Genomic DNA, 18,778 nt, shown 5'->3' with positions numbered 1-18,778 from the left:
ATTATATTACTTTATTTATTTTCGCGTTCACAATGCGACAAAACCCCGAATTGCATATTGGGTTTGTCCAATGTTTCAGTGTTTAAATTTCTTGGTCAAGTGATTGAGCTAACTTTGGTCAATTTGGTTATTTTTTTGACCAAGGGGGAATAATGAATGCTATATTCGGAATAGGATAGATGACATCCTAGCATATGTGTAATATTCAAACTATGCATCTAATGGTTCTTATCTTTACACATACGCGTAATTAATTATATATTGTTGACGTGTCAAATCATGAAATATTAGATCTATCATTGGAGTAATACTCATATGCTAGGTTGAAATCTACCTCAGAATTGTTGGAATATTATGCCTATAAATTTACAAGTATTTGGTCTTTCAGTTGGTTTGAAAATCAAGCGGGTTCAAGTTTTTGGATTGGATTGGATTGGATTATTAAGTAAGAATTAAAATAAAAATAAAAATTCATAGCATGCAAGTTAAGAAACTCGAGTTTCAAGAGTTTTCAGTATTACATAAAAACCATATATATAAAAAAAAAGCGTTTAGCAGCTTAAAGTTACTAAGGCCATTTGCCTCTAGCAATTGCATGCTTCTTCTGTACACCAGAAGTTCCTCCCTTCCCCTAGCTTCGCTTTAAATCCGGTAAGCAACGCCCTGGCCGTGAATAAACCGAGCGTTATCCTCTGTGTAGACATGAGTCTCGTTCTTCAACCTGCATTGGTAACAATTGTCCCCGAGTCACACCAGTAGTAGCATTTATATAAAATTGGAGGCTCCAGCAAAAAGATCAGAGGCATCTGCAGCTTACGTTTTGGCGACCGTCTTGTTCAGAATAGTCGAGGCAACAAACGAAGCACCATTCAAATACAACAGCTCTCCATCAATCCTTTCTGCTATCTTCTTGTCCATGTTCTTGGCATCAATGCCCAGCGGCTCATCAGAGGCCTAAATATAGCACCAAACACATCAATATTCCATCAAAATATGTCGAACAATCATGTATAACGTAGGCGGTTCTCTACGCTCCGAATGGGGATCCAACTGCTCATATTTACTGCATCTGAGATGTTCATACGAACGTCTCAAGTGCAAAAAAATATGAGCCGACAGATGCAGCACATGGGCCCATGTGATAGCATAGACTTTCCCAAAGTAGGTTAGGCATTTAGGTGTACTTACAACGACCCATCCCCATGTATCAGCAAACGATGGAACATGAGCCGTGTATGCGCGAACATCTGCATGAAACACCAATGGATACATAGACTCAAATATATGATTAATTACATCGGCCATTAATTAACTGATTTTCCTGTACTTGAATGGCCTTAGAACAGAGAAAAAGATTCAAAATATCGAGACTTACACTTGAAAACCTGTTTTATTGTGTTGTATATCGACGAAAAGACTTCCTTATGAGTGAAAACACCTGCCGGCCCAGCCTATACACACAACATATAAGTGATGGTGAATTTGAATCAAAAGTGCACTCACATTCTTTCTTGGCCTAAAAATTCAAGGTATTCACTACACGGCGTGTTTTTAAAATCGTCACAGAACCAAACAAGTACAGCTAGCAAAGAACGAACCTGAGTCACAAAGATGCCATTGTCATTGAGCTTAGGCTTCAAAATATTTTGGTAGAAGGACTTTGTATACAGCTGGTAGCAAGGCCCTCCTTCAACTGGATCAGCCAAATCTCCCACTATGATATCAAACTTTTCCTCCCTTTCCTCCAATTCAGCTCTGAACAAAATCAGTAAGAATTTGGTCCAAATTTTAAATAACTACTTAAAAAATTTAAAACAATTTGTGGGAAAGATTTTTAGTAATCCATACTTGGCATCATTTATCACTAAGTTAAGCTTGTTATTCCGAAAGGCCTCATGGTTTGCACTTAGATGCTTCCTGCAGAAATCGACAACTTCCTGCAAGTGGGGTACAAATTTGATCTCATATTATATTATTTGATTATAAATTGAAAGTTTGGGGGACAAAATGAATAGAAAAAAGTGTTGTTGTGCCCCCTTAATACCAATCAAAGTAGGAGACAAAAGGGCACAACTATGACCCCAAAAAAATATTCAAGAAACCAATTAATCGGTATCTTATCCAAATATCTACTTTATTAAGAAAATGGTGCTACCACACCTGTACGTCATTATTTATAATGTGCATGCCCCCTCTTAATGAACTCATAACAACAAAGTCAAATACATTGTACCACATAAATTTAGCCCAGTAAACAATCGTTTTTTTACTTCAAAAATAATTTCTATTTTCAATACTTATTTTGTATGTTTTAAACTTTTATTTTCATTATATATTGATTTTATAGAACTCATCGATATATTCATAAAATAAATGGAAAATTGTATCTCTAGTCACGTGTTTTGTTTATATTTTGGGATTTTGGTTGTCAGTCTTCAATTTTAATCGGTTACTTTGTTTTCATCGAAAGATATGTATAAAATTGAAAACTAATAATATAAATAAACAAAATCGTAAAAAAACAAACATTAAAAATTAAAAAATACAAATTTTCATGAAATAAAGTACAAAAATTCAATTTGGTGTGAAAGTACCTTATCGATATCACACATGACTACTTTGTCCATGGATCTGTGCCTGAGTGCTTCCCTTGCTGCAGATCCTTCGCCACCTCCCATTATAAACACCGTCTTGGGGCTACATACAATCAAACATATAATAAATCCACATATATATATATACACACATATATAAATAATAGAGATCTACACGTACGCGCGTGCACGCACACACACAAATATATCTATCTATCTATCTATAATTTTTTTTAAAAAAAAATAAATTGTAAGTAGTGAATGGGGGATTGATAGACTAGTAGCTCACTTGGGGTGACATAAGAGGGCAGGATGAATCAAGCATTCATGGTAAATAAATTCATCCACTTCTGCACTCTGCATTTTCCCATCAATCACCAAAACCTGCATGCAATCAAAAAATAATAATATTTAAATTACAAAAATTTTACCGACTAAAATATAGACAAGAAACTTGTAAAATTATAACATATATTTGTTGTGACCACTTGATTACCTTGCCGAACCGTTTGGTGTCCAAAAGAGCTATGTCCTGGTACTCACTTGTTCCTTTGTGCAAAACTCTGCATAGGAAATGGAGGATCAAATTAAATTAAGTGCTTGCCTAAAAAATCATAAAATTCGAGTGAATTTCAAATCCATTGACGTACGCACCGATTTAAAGCGAACGACCACTTAAGATCTATGTCGATCTCTTCTTCAAACCAAGAATCATCTTCAACATTCTGGTCATGATTTTGTTCCATTATCAAGTCAGTGGTTTTGAAGTACTCAATACTTGGGTAGCCAAAGAACTCCAAAGCTTCACCCATTTCTCAAATTTGTTGCTTTTATTTATAAAAACTTGGGTAGGAAAAAAACAGAATAACGCACCAAAACAAAGGAATTAGGAGTCGATGGCCTGAAAACTCCAAGTGTAAATTTGCGTGCCATTTATAGTTGTAGTCACCCAAGTGGAAGCCTGACATATTCCAATATTTTATTATATATATATTATGTCCTTTTGTAATAATCACCACCTAAATAGTAGTTGGATCCTAGCTTTTCTTTAATGTAAATATTCTCCCTTTTTTTCCCCCTTAAGAAATATGTTATTTCTTATTATATTTTGAATTTTAAATAATCTTTTGTCGTTAAATCTAGACATCATATTTCTGCATTTAACTCAAGAATTCCATCTAAATGGCTTATTAAATAAAGTTTTTGCAAGCTAATTGACGAGATACATATCATGTAAAAAGGTCCCTGTATTATATAATTTCATGAAGTACGCAAATGTGAAATAAATTGTTTGCCGGATTGTTAAGGGTGGCAAGTTGAGCCAAGTTGGTTCTTTGACTTTCCAAGTCCAAATCGAGCACAATTTCAAGTTAAGTTTACTGTTATCAATAAGAGTAAGTTTATGTGAGATCATCTTATCTATGTATGTACTATGGGTTGATCGAAGTTCATATCTATAATGAAAAATAGTATATTTGAAATATAATATAATACTTTTGTATGATTTGAATTAAATAAGAGATTCGTTTCACAAAATTGTTTTATGAGATTGTCGGTTTTTTTATAATTAAATTAAAAAATTAAAAAAACTTTGAATGGTGAAGCTTTGCAAAAGCACCGCAAAACCCCACAACAAAAAGCGGACTCTTCGCCGCAGCCTTTTTTTCTTTTGTAATTATTTATTACTATTATTATTATTATTATTATTATTATTATTATTTATTGTTATTTTTTAATTTACAATTATGTTGTATTTATAAAAAAAATTCATAGGTTGGATCGGATAAGAAGTCCGTCTATCAGATATGTGAAACAATATCATTAGATTTTTTTTTGCTTTTAATTTGAAAATTATGGTTAACCGAATAACCTTTTTTTTTTTCAAAATCACAACTACTCTAATGATATTGTCTCAAAACTCCATCACTCAAAGTATTTTTATTTTTAAAATTATAATTATAAAAAACTCTGAAATTCTCTCATAAGAATTTTTGTGTGCTAATAAATATATGATTTTAACCTTTTTTTAAAACCTACAAATTTTCGAGTTCAACTCTTGTATATATTTACAGAGATTTTAATTTATATATATATATTTTTTAAAGTACCCTTCACTTTTTTTATAGAGTAATGCTACAGGTAACTTGTACAACAATTCTAACAACGTATAAAAAAATTTATTTATCAAATCTCATGATACATTGAATACGAAATCTCACGGTATAATGTCAAATTCTCACGATATAATATCAAAATCTCATGATATAATTGCTTTGAATATCATTGTACGATATATTATATACCTTTAACATTATTCTTTTTTATATAAGAATATTATATGTTATATTGTAGCAGTGAACCCGTGTGAAGTCACATTAAAGGCAAGTTCTTGAATTTCTACTTAGGGTATCTTTTGATTGATGTTCATTTGGTGCCAAATTTGTGTATAATATACAGGGAGAACTATATTTTTGGTCTTATTATGTGCATTTTTTTTATTTTTTTTTTATTTTTGTGTTGTTATGGTGAATTTTTATTTTTAGTATTCTAACTTATGTTTTTTTTTTTCATTTTTCATCCTCTAACTTGTATTTTTTTTATTTCGGTCTTTTTATGTCCGATAAAAAAATATCAAAAATAAAAATAATTACAAGTTAAATGATAAAAAATAAAAAAAACAATATACAAGAATAAAAATGAAAATTCACCGTAACATGATCAAAAATAAAAAAAACAAGCAAGTTACAAAAGTGAAAATAAAAATTTATCGTTAACAAAACCAAAAGTGAAAAGCGTACAAATAACATGACAAAAAAATATAGTCATCTATAAAATTAATATATATAAGTATATATATATATATATATTATTAAATTTGAGGTGTTGGTATGTTGGTATGGTCAACTCTTTTATTTTTATTTTTTAATATATTTTTAATTACCAAAATATCATTTATTTTTGTTCAATGATAACTACTAATTTAGAAAAATACACTTTTATAAAATTAATTTATTTATATAAAAAACATTTTTTAAAATTAATCTCTATTTTTATTTTTGATTTTCTTAAAAAACAAACTGTCTAAGCACGCAATGCGTGCATGCGAATACTAGTATATATAAAGTGAGATAATCGGGAGTAGCAAGGGCGGACCCAAGTGTAATGACACTCGTGCTCTAGCCCGGGTGGTTCGGAAAATTTTATAATTTTATATATATTAATTTTGAAAAATTTTTAATTAATTTGATAGCAGTCCGGATGGATGGATTCAAAATATTAAACAATTTTAAAGTTTAAAATTTTAGATCGAATGGTTTAAAAATCCTGAGTCCGCCATTGGGGAGTAGGCTGGGTGAAACTAGTTCGTTCCCAAATGTTGCAACATGGCGGATGCAGCGGCACGTTTCATATATAAGCATGCGCGTATTTTTTTTAAAAAAAATAATGACTTAATATAATAATAATGTTTGCAGAACAAAATATTAATTGGAGGGCGTGACAAAAATGGGGGCCACATTGATGTCAATTCTCGCATATAATATAATAAATAAATAGATCATATATTACTTGTAGCAGCCACGCTTGCGCCTATTTTGCTCATTTTTATGAATGATAAAACATTATCCTTATTTTATTTTATTTCATTTCACATTCGTTATTATTTTTTTTTAAAGTTCGTTATTATAAATGTATCAACACATAGATCTACTTGAATCTTATCTAATTTTTTTTAAAATCCAAATTCAAATAATTGTACCATATCTCATTTAAAATAGGGTTAATTTTCAATCACTCCCTAAAACACTTTATAACTTATTTATAAATCCCTACATAAATAAAACTTACTTTTAACTCCCTGGAGAGAGAAACTTTTGTTTTTAAATACCAATTTTACCCTTATCTCTTAAAAAAAAAAGAGAGAATGGATAATAAAAACAAAACTAATCCAAATAGTATATATATAAAAATTCAAATTAAAATCAAAGAACATAAACCATATCATATACATGCTTATGTTGATACAGGAGCAAGTATGTGTTTAGGAAGCAAGCATATACTTCCAAATCATTATTGGAATAAATATGATAAAGGATTAAAAGTTCGAATAGGAGATGAATCAATAATCATGCTTAATACAGTAGCAGAAAAATTAAAAATAGAAATAGAAGAAACAAAATTTGTAATACCCATTATATATCAAATAGAATCAGGAATGGACATTATAATAGGAAATAGCTTTTTAAGAGAATATCTTCCCTTTACACAATTTGAAGATCACATAACTTTAAACAAAGGATCATCAATGATTTTCATTCCCAAAATACGAACAGCATTTTGCGTAGGAAATGAAGGATTTACAAAGAATTTTCATAAACGAAATACAAATTCAATAGAACTAAAAATAGAAAATATTTTAACGATTAATCCTGAAAAAGAAATCATGAGAAAATTTCATGATATATGTTCTGAAAATCCTCAGGAAAAAATTAAGAAAAGAAAACAATTCATTGCTTCAATAAAACTCAAAGACCCTAATATCACAATCCGTGAAGCACCAAGAAGATGTAACATGGATGATGCAAAAATATTTGAAAAAGAAGTTCAAGAATTATTAAAACTTAAGATAATCATCCATAGTAAAAGTCCACACTCTTCACCAGCCTTTTATGTCAGTAAGAAAGATACTGATAAGAAAATAATGGTAATTGATTATCGAAAGATGAATAAAGCAACAATTATGGATGAATATTATATCCCAAATAAGAATGGTTTACTATCTTATATAGGAGAAATTAAATATTTTTTCAGTTTAGATTGTAAATCAGGATTCTGGCAAATTCAACTAGAACCACAAACACAATTACTTACAGCATTCAGTTGTCCAAAAGGACAGTATCAATGGACTGTATTACCTTTCGGACTTAAACAAGCACCAGGTATCTTTCAAAGATATATGGATGAATCTTTTAAATCATATATAGATTTTTGTTGCGTTTATATAGATGACATATTAATTTATTCAAAAACACTAGATCAACATTATAAATATCTCATGACAGTTTTAGATATTTGTCATAAAGATGGAATTATACTTTCTGAAAAGAAAGAACAATTATTCAAAACAAAAATAAATTATTTAGGATTACAAATAGAAGATGGAAAACATTGTTTACAACCGCATATACTTAAGAAAATTCATGATTTTCCTAGTGAAATCAAGGATAAAGATCAATTAAGAAGATTTTTAGGATTATTAACTTATTCTGGAAATTACATTAAGAAACTTGCAGAAATCAGAAAACCTCTTCAAGTAAAACTTAAACAGGACTATAAGTGAAAATGGTCGAAAGAAGATACTAATTACATAGACACTATTAAAAAGAAAATAATTAGTAATCTTCCTGAATTATATTTTTCTTCAAATAAAGATATAATAATAATTAAAACAGACGCTTCAGATGAATACTGGGGAGCATGTTTAAAAGCTTATACTGGAGAAAGAAATTTAGAAGAACTTACTAAAACAGCTACTAGAAATAATGAAGAATTATGCAACTACACATCAGGAACTTTTCAAGGTGCACAATTAAATTATCATTCGAATGAAAAAGAATTATTAGCTTTAATATTCACAATTACAACTTATGAAATTTATCTTATTTCTAAACCGTTTTTAGTAAGAACAGATAATATGAATTTAACATATTTCAAAACAAGAAAAATATCAAGAAATGCAGGGAGAAATGCAGCAAGGCTAATTAGATGGCAATTGGAATTGAACCATTATCAGTTCGAGATCCAACATGTCAAAGGAACGGATAATTCATTACCCGATGCATTAACCAGAGAACTTCATCCAAACTATACTATCCGTAGTAACGGAATAATAAAGGAGATCCTAAGTGATCCAGAAAATGACTGTGAGTCATCCGAACATGCCTCAGAAAGCATGGGAAATATAAATTGATGTAATGAGATTTATATTCAGAAACATGAATTATTTTATGACTTTCAGTCATCCGAACATGCCTCAGAAAGCATGTGGAATATAAATTGATGAAATGAGATTTATATTCATAAACATAAATTACTTTTTGAGTAAAATAATCAATTTAAGATTGATTCAATTCTTGCAAAAGAATTTATAAATGCAATGATACGCATAATAAAACTATCCGAATTACTCACGAAAAGAGTTATTTTACTAACCATTATATATATAAATATGTTTTCTTGTGCAGAGTATAATCAAGATGGAGAAACTAAGTCAATTAAAAGAACAATTGATTGAATTGCAGGAAGAAATTCAAATTCTTCAACTAAAAGAAAGGAATTTGAGTAGAAAAATTCAAAGGACAGAAGAAAAGATGATAACTTCATCATCATCATCCTCACCAAGAACACCAATCAAAATGGCAACTCAATTTGACAAAATAGTGGAGATAAAAGAGAAACAGTCAGTGGTCACAGCCAACACTGACAAAGAAAAAGAAAAGAAAAAAGAACCGGTGGACACAGCCAGCACCGAGAAAAATAAAAAAGAAGAAAGGACGTTTAAAAGTGCCCTTGAAAAGAAAGAAAGAAAGATGGTCAATCTGCGACCACAAAAACCAATTTTTGAGAAAACAAATTTTTCAGAAAAACTCAAGACTGAATTCTTTGAAACACTACACTATTTGAGAATAGCCAAACCATCTGCAGAATCTTGGCTACAAACTTGTGACACACAGAGCATATCAAGAGCAAGAACACTGCAAGGTGCTCCAGCGCATGAAGTCTCAAGATTATTTTCAAATGGATTATTAAGTGGATTGGAAGTCAGTCCCAACAATCAAGAAATAGAACTATTTCCATATCAGTTGAGAAATAGTATCATCCAGTTCAAGAAAGTAGTCTTTAAGGACGATCCAGTATTAACATTGAGTATTCACTCAACCCTTCCAGATTGGGATGATAACAAATTCTATCAACCAATGGTATATATTCAATGTCGAAAACAAAAAGATAAGTTATTATTCGAAGGATCAAATGAAGAGAAACCAGTAATGGATATCTCAACACTTCGTGAGATAAGAATAAAGACATTGATTGATATGATCTCAAAGACAGGAAAGATTGATGGAAACTCAAAGGTTAAAATAAATTTTGCAACCAGTAAAATTTTATTAACCACTGGACACAAGGAGACAATCCAAAAGAAAGAACAAGTCATGTTAGCTCAATTCGAAGCTCCAATCTATGAAGCAAGAGTTGACATGACCCGAGAAACCCAACAAATGTTATGTCAAAGACTAAGAACAATGATATCCACTCACAAATGTGAACATTGCCAACCCATTCAGACAGAAGAAGCAGATGTCAAAGAGGACAAACCAACTGTCAAAGAAGACAAACCAATAAAGAAATGGTCCGAATGCACCAGTGATTCAGAGAGTGACACAATGTAAAAACAAATGAAATCGTGGACCACACCACATGTTAAAGGCATCCACTCAGATGTAAAATGAGCTGTTTCCATTATGTAGTGTCGGGTGGTCCCCCTCTTTTATTTTATTTTTAATTATGTATGCGTTTCTCCACGCCTATAAAAGGAGATGTTTTGTGCTGTAAAAGGGTAAGTGAAGTTTGAGTATCTCTCTCTTCTTAAAATTTCTTACAATCTGGTTCATACAAGACGTATGAAAACTATCAGAAACTAAGAAACATAAAATCAGAAACAAAATAAGCCTTATGGCTAATAACTAAACAAGCAGGGCGTAAGGAGGATAAGGTTGGAAACCAATCATTGAATATTCATGGTTAAGAGTAAACCTGGAGATCCATAGAGCAAGTACCAGTTGATCAAGCGATCGTTAAGGGAAAGCAAGGATTTGGCCTCTGCTCAAAACCAAGATTCATTCAAACAAGGTAACCTTCCTAAACCTCCAGCAGCCCTTAATTCAAAGAAATAGTCAAAATACATTAATCATGTCATCATCCTTTATAAGAAATGGAAGATTAATAATAAAAAACTGGTTCGAAATAGAAGATGATCATGAATATGATACATTTCGTGAATATCGTTTAAATACTTCTGATTTAACCATATTTGAATCAATTTATCAACCAAAATTTGTATTAATAATCCATGAATGGAACCAAACTAATATGAAAACATTTATCTGTTATAAATGAATCAGATCTGAAAATCCATGAATCAGATCTGTAAATCCATGAATAAGAAAATTCATAAGAATTTGAAGAATTTCGCAACCTGGTATCAGAGCTTAAATAAAACAAATTATTAATGTCTGGATTAAATTTAGATATTGAGATTAAAAATTTATTTGATAAAATAATCTTACTAAAAGATTTACGTCAAATAGATCAATTATGGAATAAAATAAAAGATCTCCAAACCTTTTATTTCAAAAATCATAAAAAAAACATTTTTCAAGCAACTGGAAAATGATAATTCAAATTTGTGAAAACGATAAAATTGAAGACATAACAATATGTTATGAATAAGAACAAACTTTGTTATCGAAATCCGATCAAAAAAAACAAAATAATAAAAGTAACAAATTTTTACTAAATGGAAAATGTATGAAAATACAAAAATGAATATCTTTAATTTATATTCTCAAAATATAAATTTTGATATAGAAAATTGTGAAAACAATTTGAAACATCTTAAAAATTGTCAATCTTCAATTGATAGTTTCGAAGATTTTTAGAATTTATTAGAACAGATAGATTCGACAAAAAAGCTTTTAATAGCCTTAAGAAAATTAAGAAGTTCTATCATCTGTTAAAATGACAGAAGTAACAATTCCAAATCAAAACAACCTGGTCGATGAATCTGAAGAATCTGAAGAAAACCAAGAGTATAATTTGAATATTATATTCAATCAAAGCAAGTTTGCTGAAATACAGAAAACAGAGTTTTCTAATTCAAAAACAAATCTAATAGACCAACCAGGAATACTAAGTAAGATTTCAAATTTTATTAATCCCAGGAAAAATTTAATTTATTATTCGATTCGTACAAAAGAACGATCTTGTAAAATAAATAACGAATCAAGGTCTAATACTCTGAAGTTATTAACAACTCAAGATATTAATACCATCATGGCAAAAACCAGTGAAAAAGAACAATCTGAACTGAAATATGTTCATATCGGAGGAATTGAAATAATAATATCAGCTCACTACCGAGAAGGAATAGATACACCAATTGAAATAACAGTTCGTGACAAAAGAATACGTAATTTCGAGGATTCTATCCTTGGAAAAATTGAAGGAAATTTATGTTACAAAAAGATGAAATTTTGTATTTATCCACAATATAATATATCTCTTTTTGATAAAAACATAAATGACGTTTTAACATTAGATTATTACTTTTATAGAAATAATCTTATGTTAACAGGAAACCATCCGATCAATATAAACTATGTTGTCGGTTTAGCAATAAGTAATAATTCTCAAACAGGAATAATTTCAACAAAACCAACTATTTCTGTTGAAAGAATGTTTGAAAATATTACAAGAATTGAACACCCTCGAAAAGCATTTATTGAAGAAATAAATCCCTATAAAAGATGGAGTTCAGATGACCTCCAAATCACAAAACAGTCTGTACCAAGAAGATCATTATCATTTGCTAGAAATGATGAAGATATTCTTGATAAGATTGGAACCATAAATCAAAATATTTTTAAAATTAAACAAGCTATTGTTAATGAGTCAACCTCATCGCAATGACGTTCTTAATAAAATTAGAAAAAGATCTAGGAGATTTAGAAAATAATATTAATAAGATCAATCTATCAATACAAGAATTAGAGAAGAATTTCAAAGAATATATTGATTTAGCAACGACTAGATTAATAATTGAACAAAAAAGACATAGTAATAAAATATTAAACTATCTTAAGGAAGTTCTTCCAATAGATAAAGGAAAAAGAAAAATGGAAGAAGAACCACCATTCAAAATTGAATCATGGTGTAGAAATCCCCTTAGTTATGGCAAACATAAGTATGGAGATGTTTAGTGAAACCGACTCATCTGATTTTGAACAAATAGGAGTAAATACAGAAGAATTATATCATTCACATCAGGACTCAGAACAATACAGAGATATGGATATTTCAGAATCAGAATCTGAAGATGATTCTAGACCACGATTAAATCTACGAACGAATGTAGAAGGTAGTGGTGGAAGAGATGATGAAGAATTTAAATATAACAGAGACCAATACTCTGGATCTTATAAAGATGTTAGAGATATTCTTAGAGAATAAAAAACATCAGGATTTGTGAAACAAAATATCTTAGATTTAGGATGTTCAACAGCCAAAGAAAGAAAATCAAAGATAGATCATTGGACAAATGAACTATCAGTACAAATTCAATTAACACCATTATTAGACAAAAGTGAGAATATTCAAGTTTTAACTCATGGGATGATAAAAATGACACTAGTAGGAGCATTAAGAACTTGGGCTGAAAACCTAGTAATTACTAATCTACCACAAGGAATGACAGGACATCGATATTTCGAACTATTTGTTGATGCCTTGTACCAAGAATTTTTAGGAGTTTCTAATAATGATGCTAATTTGGTAGCTAAGAATATAGAACAAAATAGAGCAATCTTTATATTAGATAATATTAAATTATGCAATTTATGTTACTTAGAAGAATTTATTTGTGATTATGAAACAAACTATTATCAATTAATAGATGCTGATAAAAAGGAACATTATAAACTAAGTATCTTTAATAAGATATCTAATATACCTATACACAGTAAAGATGAATTCTTAACTAGCCCTTATGCTAAAACTTTAGGAGGAGCTATTAAATTCATCAAAGATATAATAACAAAGAAATGTCATGAAGTAACACTAAATAAAAGAATCTCTAAATCCTACAAACAAAACAATAAACTTTGTTGTGACAAAATGGAATTCACAGTAAAAGAATACGGTTGCAAAACAAACATGTCACACAAATATTTAAAACGACAGAAACAGAATAAATTTAATAAACCTTATAAATCTTTTAATAAGAAATTTATTCCCTATAAGAAAAAGAAATTTAAAAAGAATTTCTTCAGAAAACCTTATAAAAGAAAATTTTATAAAAAGTTTGATAACAAAAAACCACCTTGCCCAAAGGGTAAAGGAAAGAATTGCACATGTTGGTTGTGCAACGAAGAAGGACATTATGCGAATGAATGTCCAAAACAAAACGAAAAGAAAAATAAAATTAAACTTCTTGAAGAAATATACTATTGGATTCTATCCCGTAGAAACAATTGAATTTTCATCCGATGATGAAAATATTTATTATCTTGATGAATCAAGTGAATCAGATTTTGAATCCGATTCCACATTTGATAATTCAAGAAATAATAATGATTAAAATAACGACAAGAGCATTTTCGGAAAGACAAATATAGAGAGTAAATTGAAAGTTATGTTTGATTTAGGGAGTTATCTACAAGTTGCCCTTTAAAATATGATATAAAACTAAAATCATATAAAAATAATTTATATACTTTTTTATTGTAATTAATTTTAAATGTTTTACACAAGAAATGTTTTGCAGACCACGCATTATTGGCAGTGGTGTAACCCAGGATTTAATAATTTGGGAGGGTTGAACAATTGAACTATATTTAAATCATAAAATTTTATTTGAAAAAAAAATGGGCAATTTGCCCAAAAATTCTCAAATGCAAACATGTTTTGTTTTGGGATCCCTAGTCATAAAATTTGGTACAATATCATACATCATGTGGTACAAAATCATATAAGATGTGTTACAAATTAACAAAAATTATGGTACAAAAAAATGTCTAGTGAATGCAGAGTAAAACATGTTTGCATTGGATATTTTTCAGCAATTTACCAAAAAAAAAATCATCTTTGAAAATTCAAATCAAGATAAATAATAAATCCACCATATATATATTATAACATATAATATTTTTTAATAAGTTCACAGAAAAAATATATATATACAATGCATTTTTCAGTCAAATTATTCTAGTTATACATATTTTTCTCAAAAGTCTTCTTATATAACTTAAACACCGTTTAATATGTGCACATAGTTTTTTAGTTTATGTAACTTTTTCGAGTAAATTTCAACGATTGTTCTAATGAATATTGCGTGCCTATAGTTTGATCCATATTTGGACCAAACTATTGTAAAAAATGTGAATCAATATTGGTCAAATATTAATATTTTATTTATGAAAAAGATAGTCACGCATGTATAAATTAAATATTAGTCAACTACATTTTATTTGTATCATATAAAGATGTTATCAAGGTTATAAAAGCACTCAGTGGGCAGACGACCACTCACCGTTTAGCGTTAGGTGTTTAAGTGACCTTCTAAACGACGTTTATCCATCTTAAGTGATCATCCTAAACACTGCCTTTTAAAACCGTGGATGTTATCATAGTAACTCGATCTTCTCTTTGATCATGTGATCAATTTCAAATTACAACCTCAATTTTCTACTTTTCTTTTTCCCTTTCATATTTCCAATTTAAAAATGAAAAATGGTTTCCCCTTTAATTTGTACACATGCAACATATACATGTCCGATAGCTAATATATATCAAGATTCAAGACCAATGTGAAAGGCTAAGACCACCCTCCGCCGTTAGGTACTAGTCGCTATTAAAGATTAAATATATATGAATTAATTGTTTTAAAATTAATCTCGTAATTTTTCTTTTATTTAACCTCATACATTTAAGTATATTTGATTCGAGCCAAATCAAAATGTTTCCTCTTTAAAATAGGAAGATTACAAGAATCGAGAAATCATCCAAATTTTTTGTTATTATATATCCATGGTGGTATCATGGATAAAACATTGTACAAATATCTTACATGCAGAAACATCGAAACTTAGACTTTTAATCTAGACTAGATTCATGCGTACCCAAAAGGCCAAAAGTGGTGAAAAAGATGTAGTTTGATAGGTGCAAGTAAGTGTGGAGGATGTACAAGGAATGGGTACAAAATGTAGTGTAGGCGTGCAGCACTTATATAATGGCAATGGATAGAGGAGACAAGAAGCAGCGAGACCAATAGTGGGGATGTCTCGAGCGTGCGGTGATTGCACTAATTAACACATTTCCCCTCCCAAATTTTGTGTGTGGAAATCCCACTCTTTTCCCATTACATATCTCTCCTCCGACTACTTTGTGTCCACTTATATATCACTTAATTACAATTTGTTTTTGTAAGTAAGTTCTTGATATGGAAAGGAATGGTTTTTTTTAGCAAAGGTTTAATTATTTTATTTTATTTTCATCTTTTTTTTAATATAATTGAGGTGCATGGAGGATTTACCTAGACCTAAAATAAATAACTAAACATCATTCGCAACCGGTGAGATTTGAATCCAAAAACTACAAAAGTTTTGAGACCTCGCTCGTACCACCAGTACAAAAGATCCTTGGTAAGTGTTATATTCTTAAAACCATTTATAATTTATATTCTCTGTAAATTTTCAATTAATTTTGATATCTTGTACCTACCTATTGTTTTCATCTCATCATGAAAATCATTCATATCATTTTAAATTATAGAAATCTTACATGTACAAATACTTATTGGAATTTGTTTATCCACCTCTATAGCATATTTTGATGAAGTAATTAACTGAGAAAGTATGAAATCAGGGTTCATATATCCAATCGTAAAAGTTTGAGTCACTTGCTCCTTTACACACTTTTTTTCTTCTTCTTTTCTCTAGGTTTTTATACCATGGAAAGTACACACGCGTCTATATATACATAATAATATAATAATATATAACTCTTATAATTCGTATTGTTTAATTTAAATGTTTCATTGAAACATAAATATATACTAATTTAATTTCTTATCATTCAGATCAAACTATAAATCTACTCAAATAGTCTGCTAGATAAAACATAATGCCTACGTAGAACATGAGTGGCCATTATCCAAGATGAAGATTATATATATATATATATGTCTTTATCATTATCTTATTAAAGAAAATAAAAATAAAAATAAAAATAAAATGACCGATAATTTGTGGAAAAAGACAAAGTTCGTCTTTACACCAAATGTTAATTTGTTCGAGTATCGTAATTATTTGTTCTAAGCAAAAGACATAATCGATGACAGAGAGATCAAATAATTTAACCTACAAATTACACTTTTATATATTTTATCTTCTGAATTTTTTTTTTTTAAAAAAATTTAAAAGATGCTTTACATATATATGCATCAAAAGATGTATTTTTATTTTGTGGGAGTGTCGAGTCGAGTGATAGAAACCTCATTATTGGGTTGTTAATTTTGGGGTTAAAAGTGAAGTTGGTGGCCATATAGAATGGTGAGTCGCGGTGTAATCATTTTAAAAGACTTTAAAAAAAATTAAAACCCAAAAGTTTTGTCTTAATCTTTTGCTTGTAATGTGATATGTCCAAGTCAATGGATATTAAAATCCCTTGAGTGTGACAATTCTTGATTAATTAATAGGTCAAAACTTTTCACTTCATCATCTCCTCAAATTCGGACATGCGCCACTCCACTCCACTACAAATCTTTGCTTATTAATTATTACCATTATTATTATTGTATATCAAATTACATATTTAGTGTGAAACCGGCAACTCGCATTTTAATATTAATTAGCGTGCTTAGAGCATAATCTCTTCACTCAATTTGACTCCATAAATCAATACAACTATTCTTTTGCAACCAAAAAAAAAAAAAAAATTTAGAGAGTTAATGACATCACTATGAAATTAGGTACCATTTGGTTTAAGTGATGAGATAAATAATATATGGATAAGTAATGTATTGTAATAAAAAAATAAATAAGAAATTATAGTTAATATAGTATTGGATTTGATTGATTGATTATAGTATATTTGATATGATTGATTAAATATTATATTAAAACGATAAATTACTATTTTATCTTTTTAAAAATAAATAAAATATAAAATAATATTATTTATAAGGGGTAATATAATAATTTAAATTCAATGATTTGATTGATGTAAGATAAATTATTAATGATTTGATTGATATAAAATTAATAATTAATATATGAATAAATAATATGTCGAGAAAAACACGAGATGAGATAAGTTATACATAGATTAACAATAATGCCTACCAAACGATGGTATTACTTAGGCAATGTTTGCTAAAGCTTCTAGGAAGCACTTTTCAGTTTTTTTTTCATAAAATTTTATGAAATTTTATGAAAGAAACACTAAAAGCGTAGCTCCAAATCACGGATTTGTTCATGTCCATATGGATAAAGCTTGCAATAAACATAAATAGTTTTCATAAAATACAATGTGTATATTCTTATGAAAAATAGGTCTTTCAGAAAATACATATCTTAATATAACCCTGGCATTTAAAAGTTGAAACATTATCCTCGCTAACATCAAATTATTTAGATCAACTAAACGAGTAGATGTCTAAGTTGGTGAAATAGATGAACTCTTAGCCAAAGGTTAGGAGTTCAATTCCTCTTACCAACACCTTCTTGGACTAGTCTGTCACACAAGCTTGTCTAGTATGATTTACCTTATTAACGTAATTTGCAGGCTATTGCGTTAGTTCGGGAATTTACCCAATGCGTACCGAAAGGTAGTGGCTGCGGATTCCCACGTCATAAAAAAAAACTAAACGAGTAGACTTTCCAATATTATTGATTAATAACTATATTTCTTTAATTCTTAACCACGGTCAAAATTACACAGTTGAACCTACCCTTTTGGAAATTCAAATGTTTATTAAGATAAAAATATATATATATACATACTTCTCAGAAACCTGAGAATTTGGAAAACAATCAGAAGTGTACAAAATGGTGCTCACAGACGAACATCAAGTCTACTATAATAAATCTTATTTGATTTTATTAAATAAATAAATAAGTATTTTTCCCTTTATTTAAAATGGTCGATAATTATATATTTTTTTGGAAGAATTGACAATCACACACACTATGATGGCTCCAACGGCATGCGAATGCCATTAAAAAGTGTCAATTATTTATCTACATTATCTTATAATATTTTGGACACTTTCAAAATTGCTGATGATTTTATGTCAAAGATATAAAATAAGGCGTGTTGCACCGTGACATAAGAATGATGTCATCGTGATT

General features: G+C 29.2%; 1 protein-coding gene across 1 annotated transcript; it reads right to left on the bottom strand.

The window, feature by feature from the left end:
• Positions 1-458: 458 nt before the first annotated feature.
• Positions 459-3,514, bottom strand: LOC140875094 (thermospermine synthase ACAULIS5). The gene is made up of 10 exons (XM_073278638.1): positions 3,249-3,514; positions 3,091-3,157; positions 2,884-2,978; positions 2,595-2,697; positions 1,849-1,937; positions 1,599-1,755; positions 1,376-1,451; positions 1,189-1,247; positions 818-954; positions 459-721 (listed from the first exon to the last, which is right to left on the bottom strand). The coding sequence occupies exons 1-10, from the start codon at positions 3,404-3,406 to the stop codon at positions 643-645; spliced, it is 1,020 nt and encodes a 339-aa protein (XP_073134739.1). The 5' UTR covers positions 3,407-3,514; the 3' UTR covers positions 459-642.
• Positions 3,515-18,778: the final 15,264 nt, after the last annotated feature.

This window comes from Henckelia pumila, chromosome 1, assembly GCF_033568475.1.
Source record: "Henckelia pumila isolate YLH828 chromosome 1, ASM3356847v2, whole genome shotgun sequence".
Lineage (NCBI taxonomy): Eukaryota > Viridiplantae > Streptophyta > Magnoliopsida > Lamiales > Gesneriaceae > Henckelia > Henckelia pumila.
This window is presented reverse-complemented; position numbering and strand designations above follow the sequence as displayed.

What these genes read in the sequence shown, in the direction of transcription:
- LOC140875094 (XM_073278638.1), bottom strand. Translation starts at nt 3,406, where the DNA reads ATGGGTGAAGCTTTGGAGTTCTTTGGCTACCCAAGTATTGAGTACTTC. An exon ending in ATGGCATCTTTGTGACTCAG is followed by an intron (nt 1,452 to 1,598) that starts GTTCGTTCTTTG and finishes TTGTGTGTATAG; the next exon opens with GCTGGGCCGGCAGGTGTTTT. An exon ending in ATACATGGGGATGGGTCGTT is followed by an intron (nt 955 to 1,188) that starts GTAAGTACACCT and finishes TGCTATATTTAG; the next exon opens with GCCTCTGATGAGCCGCTGGG.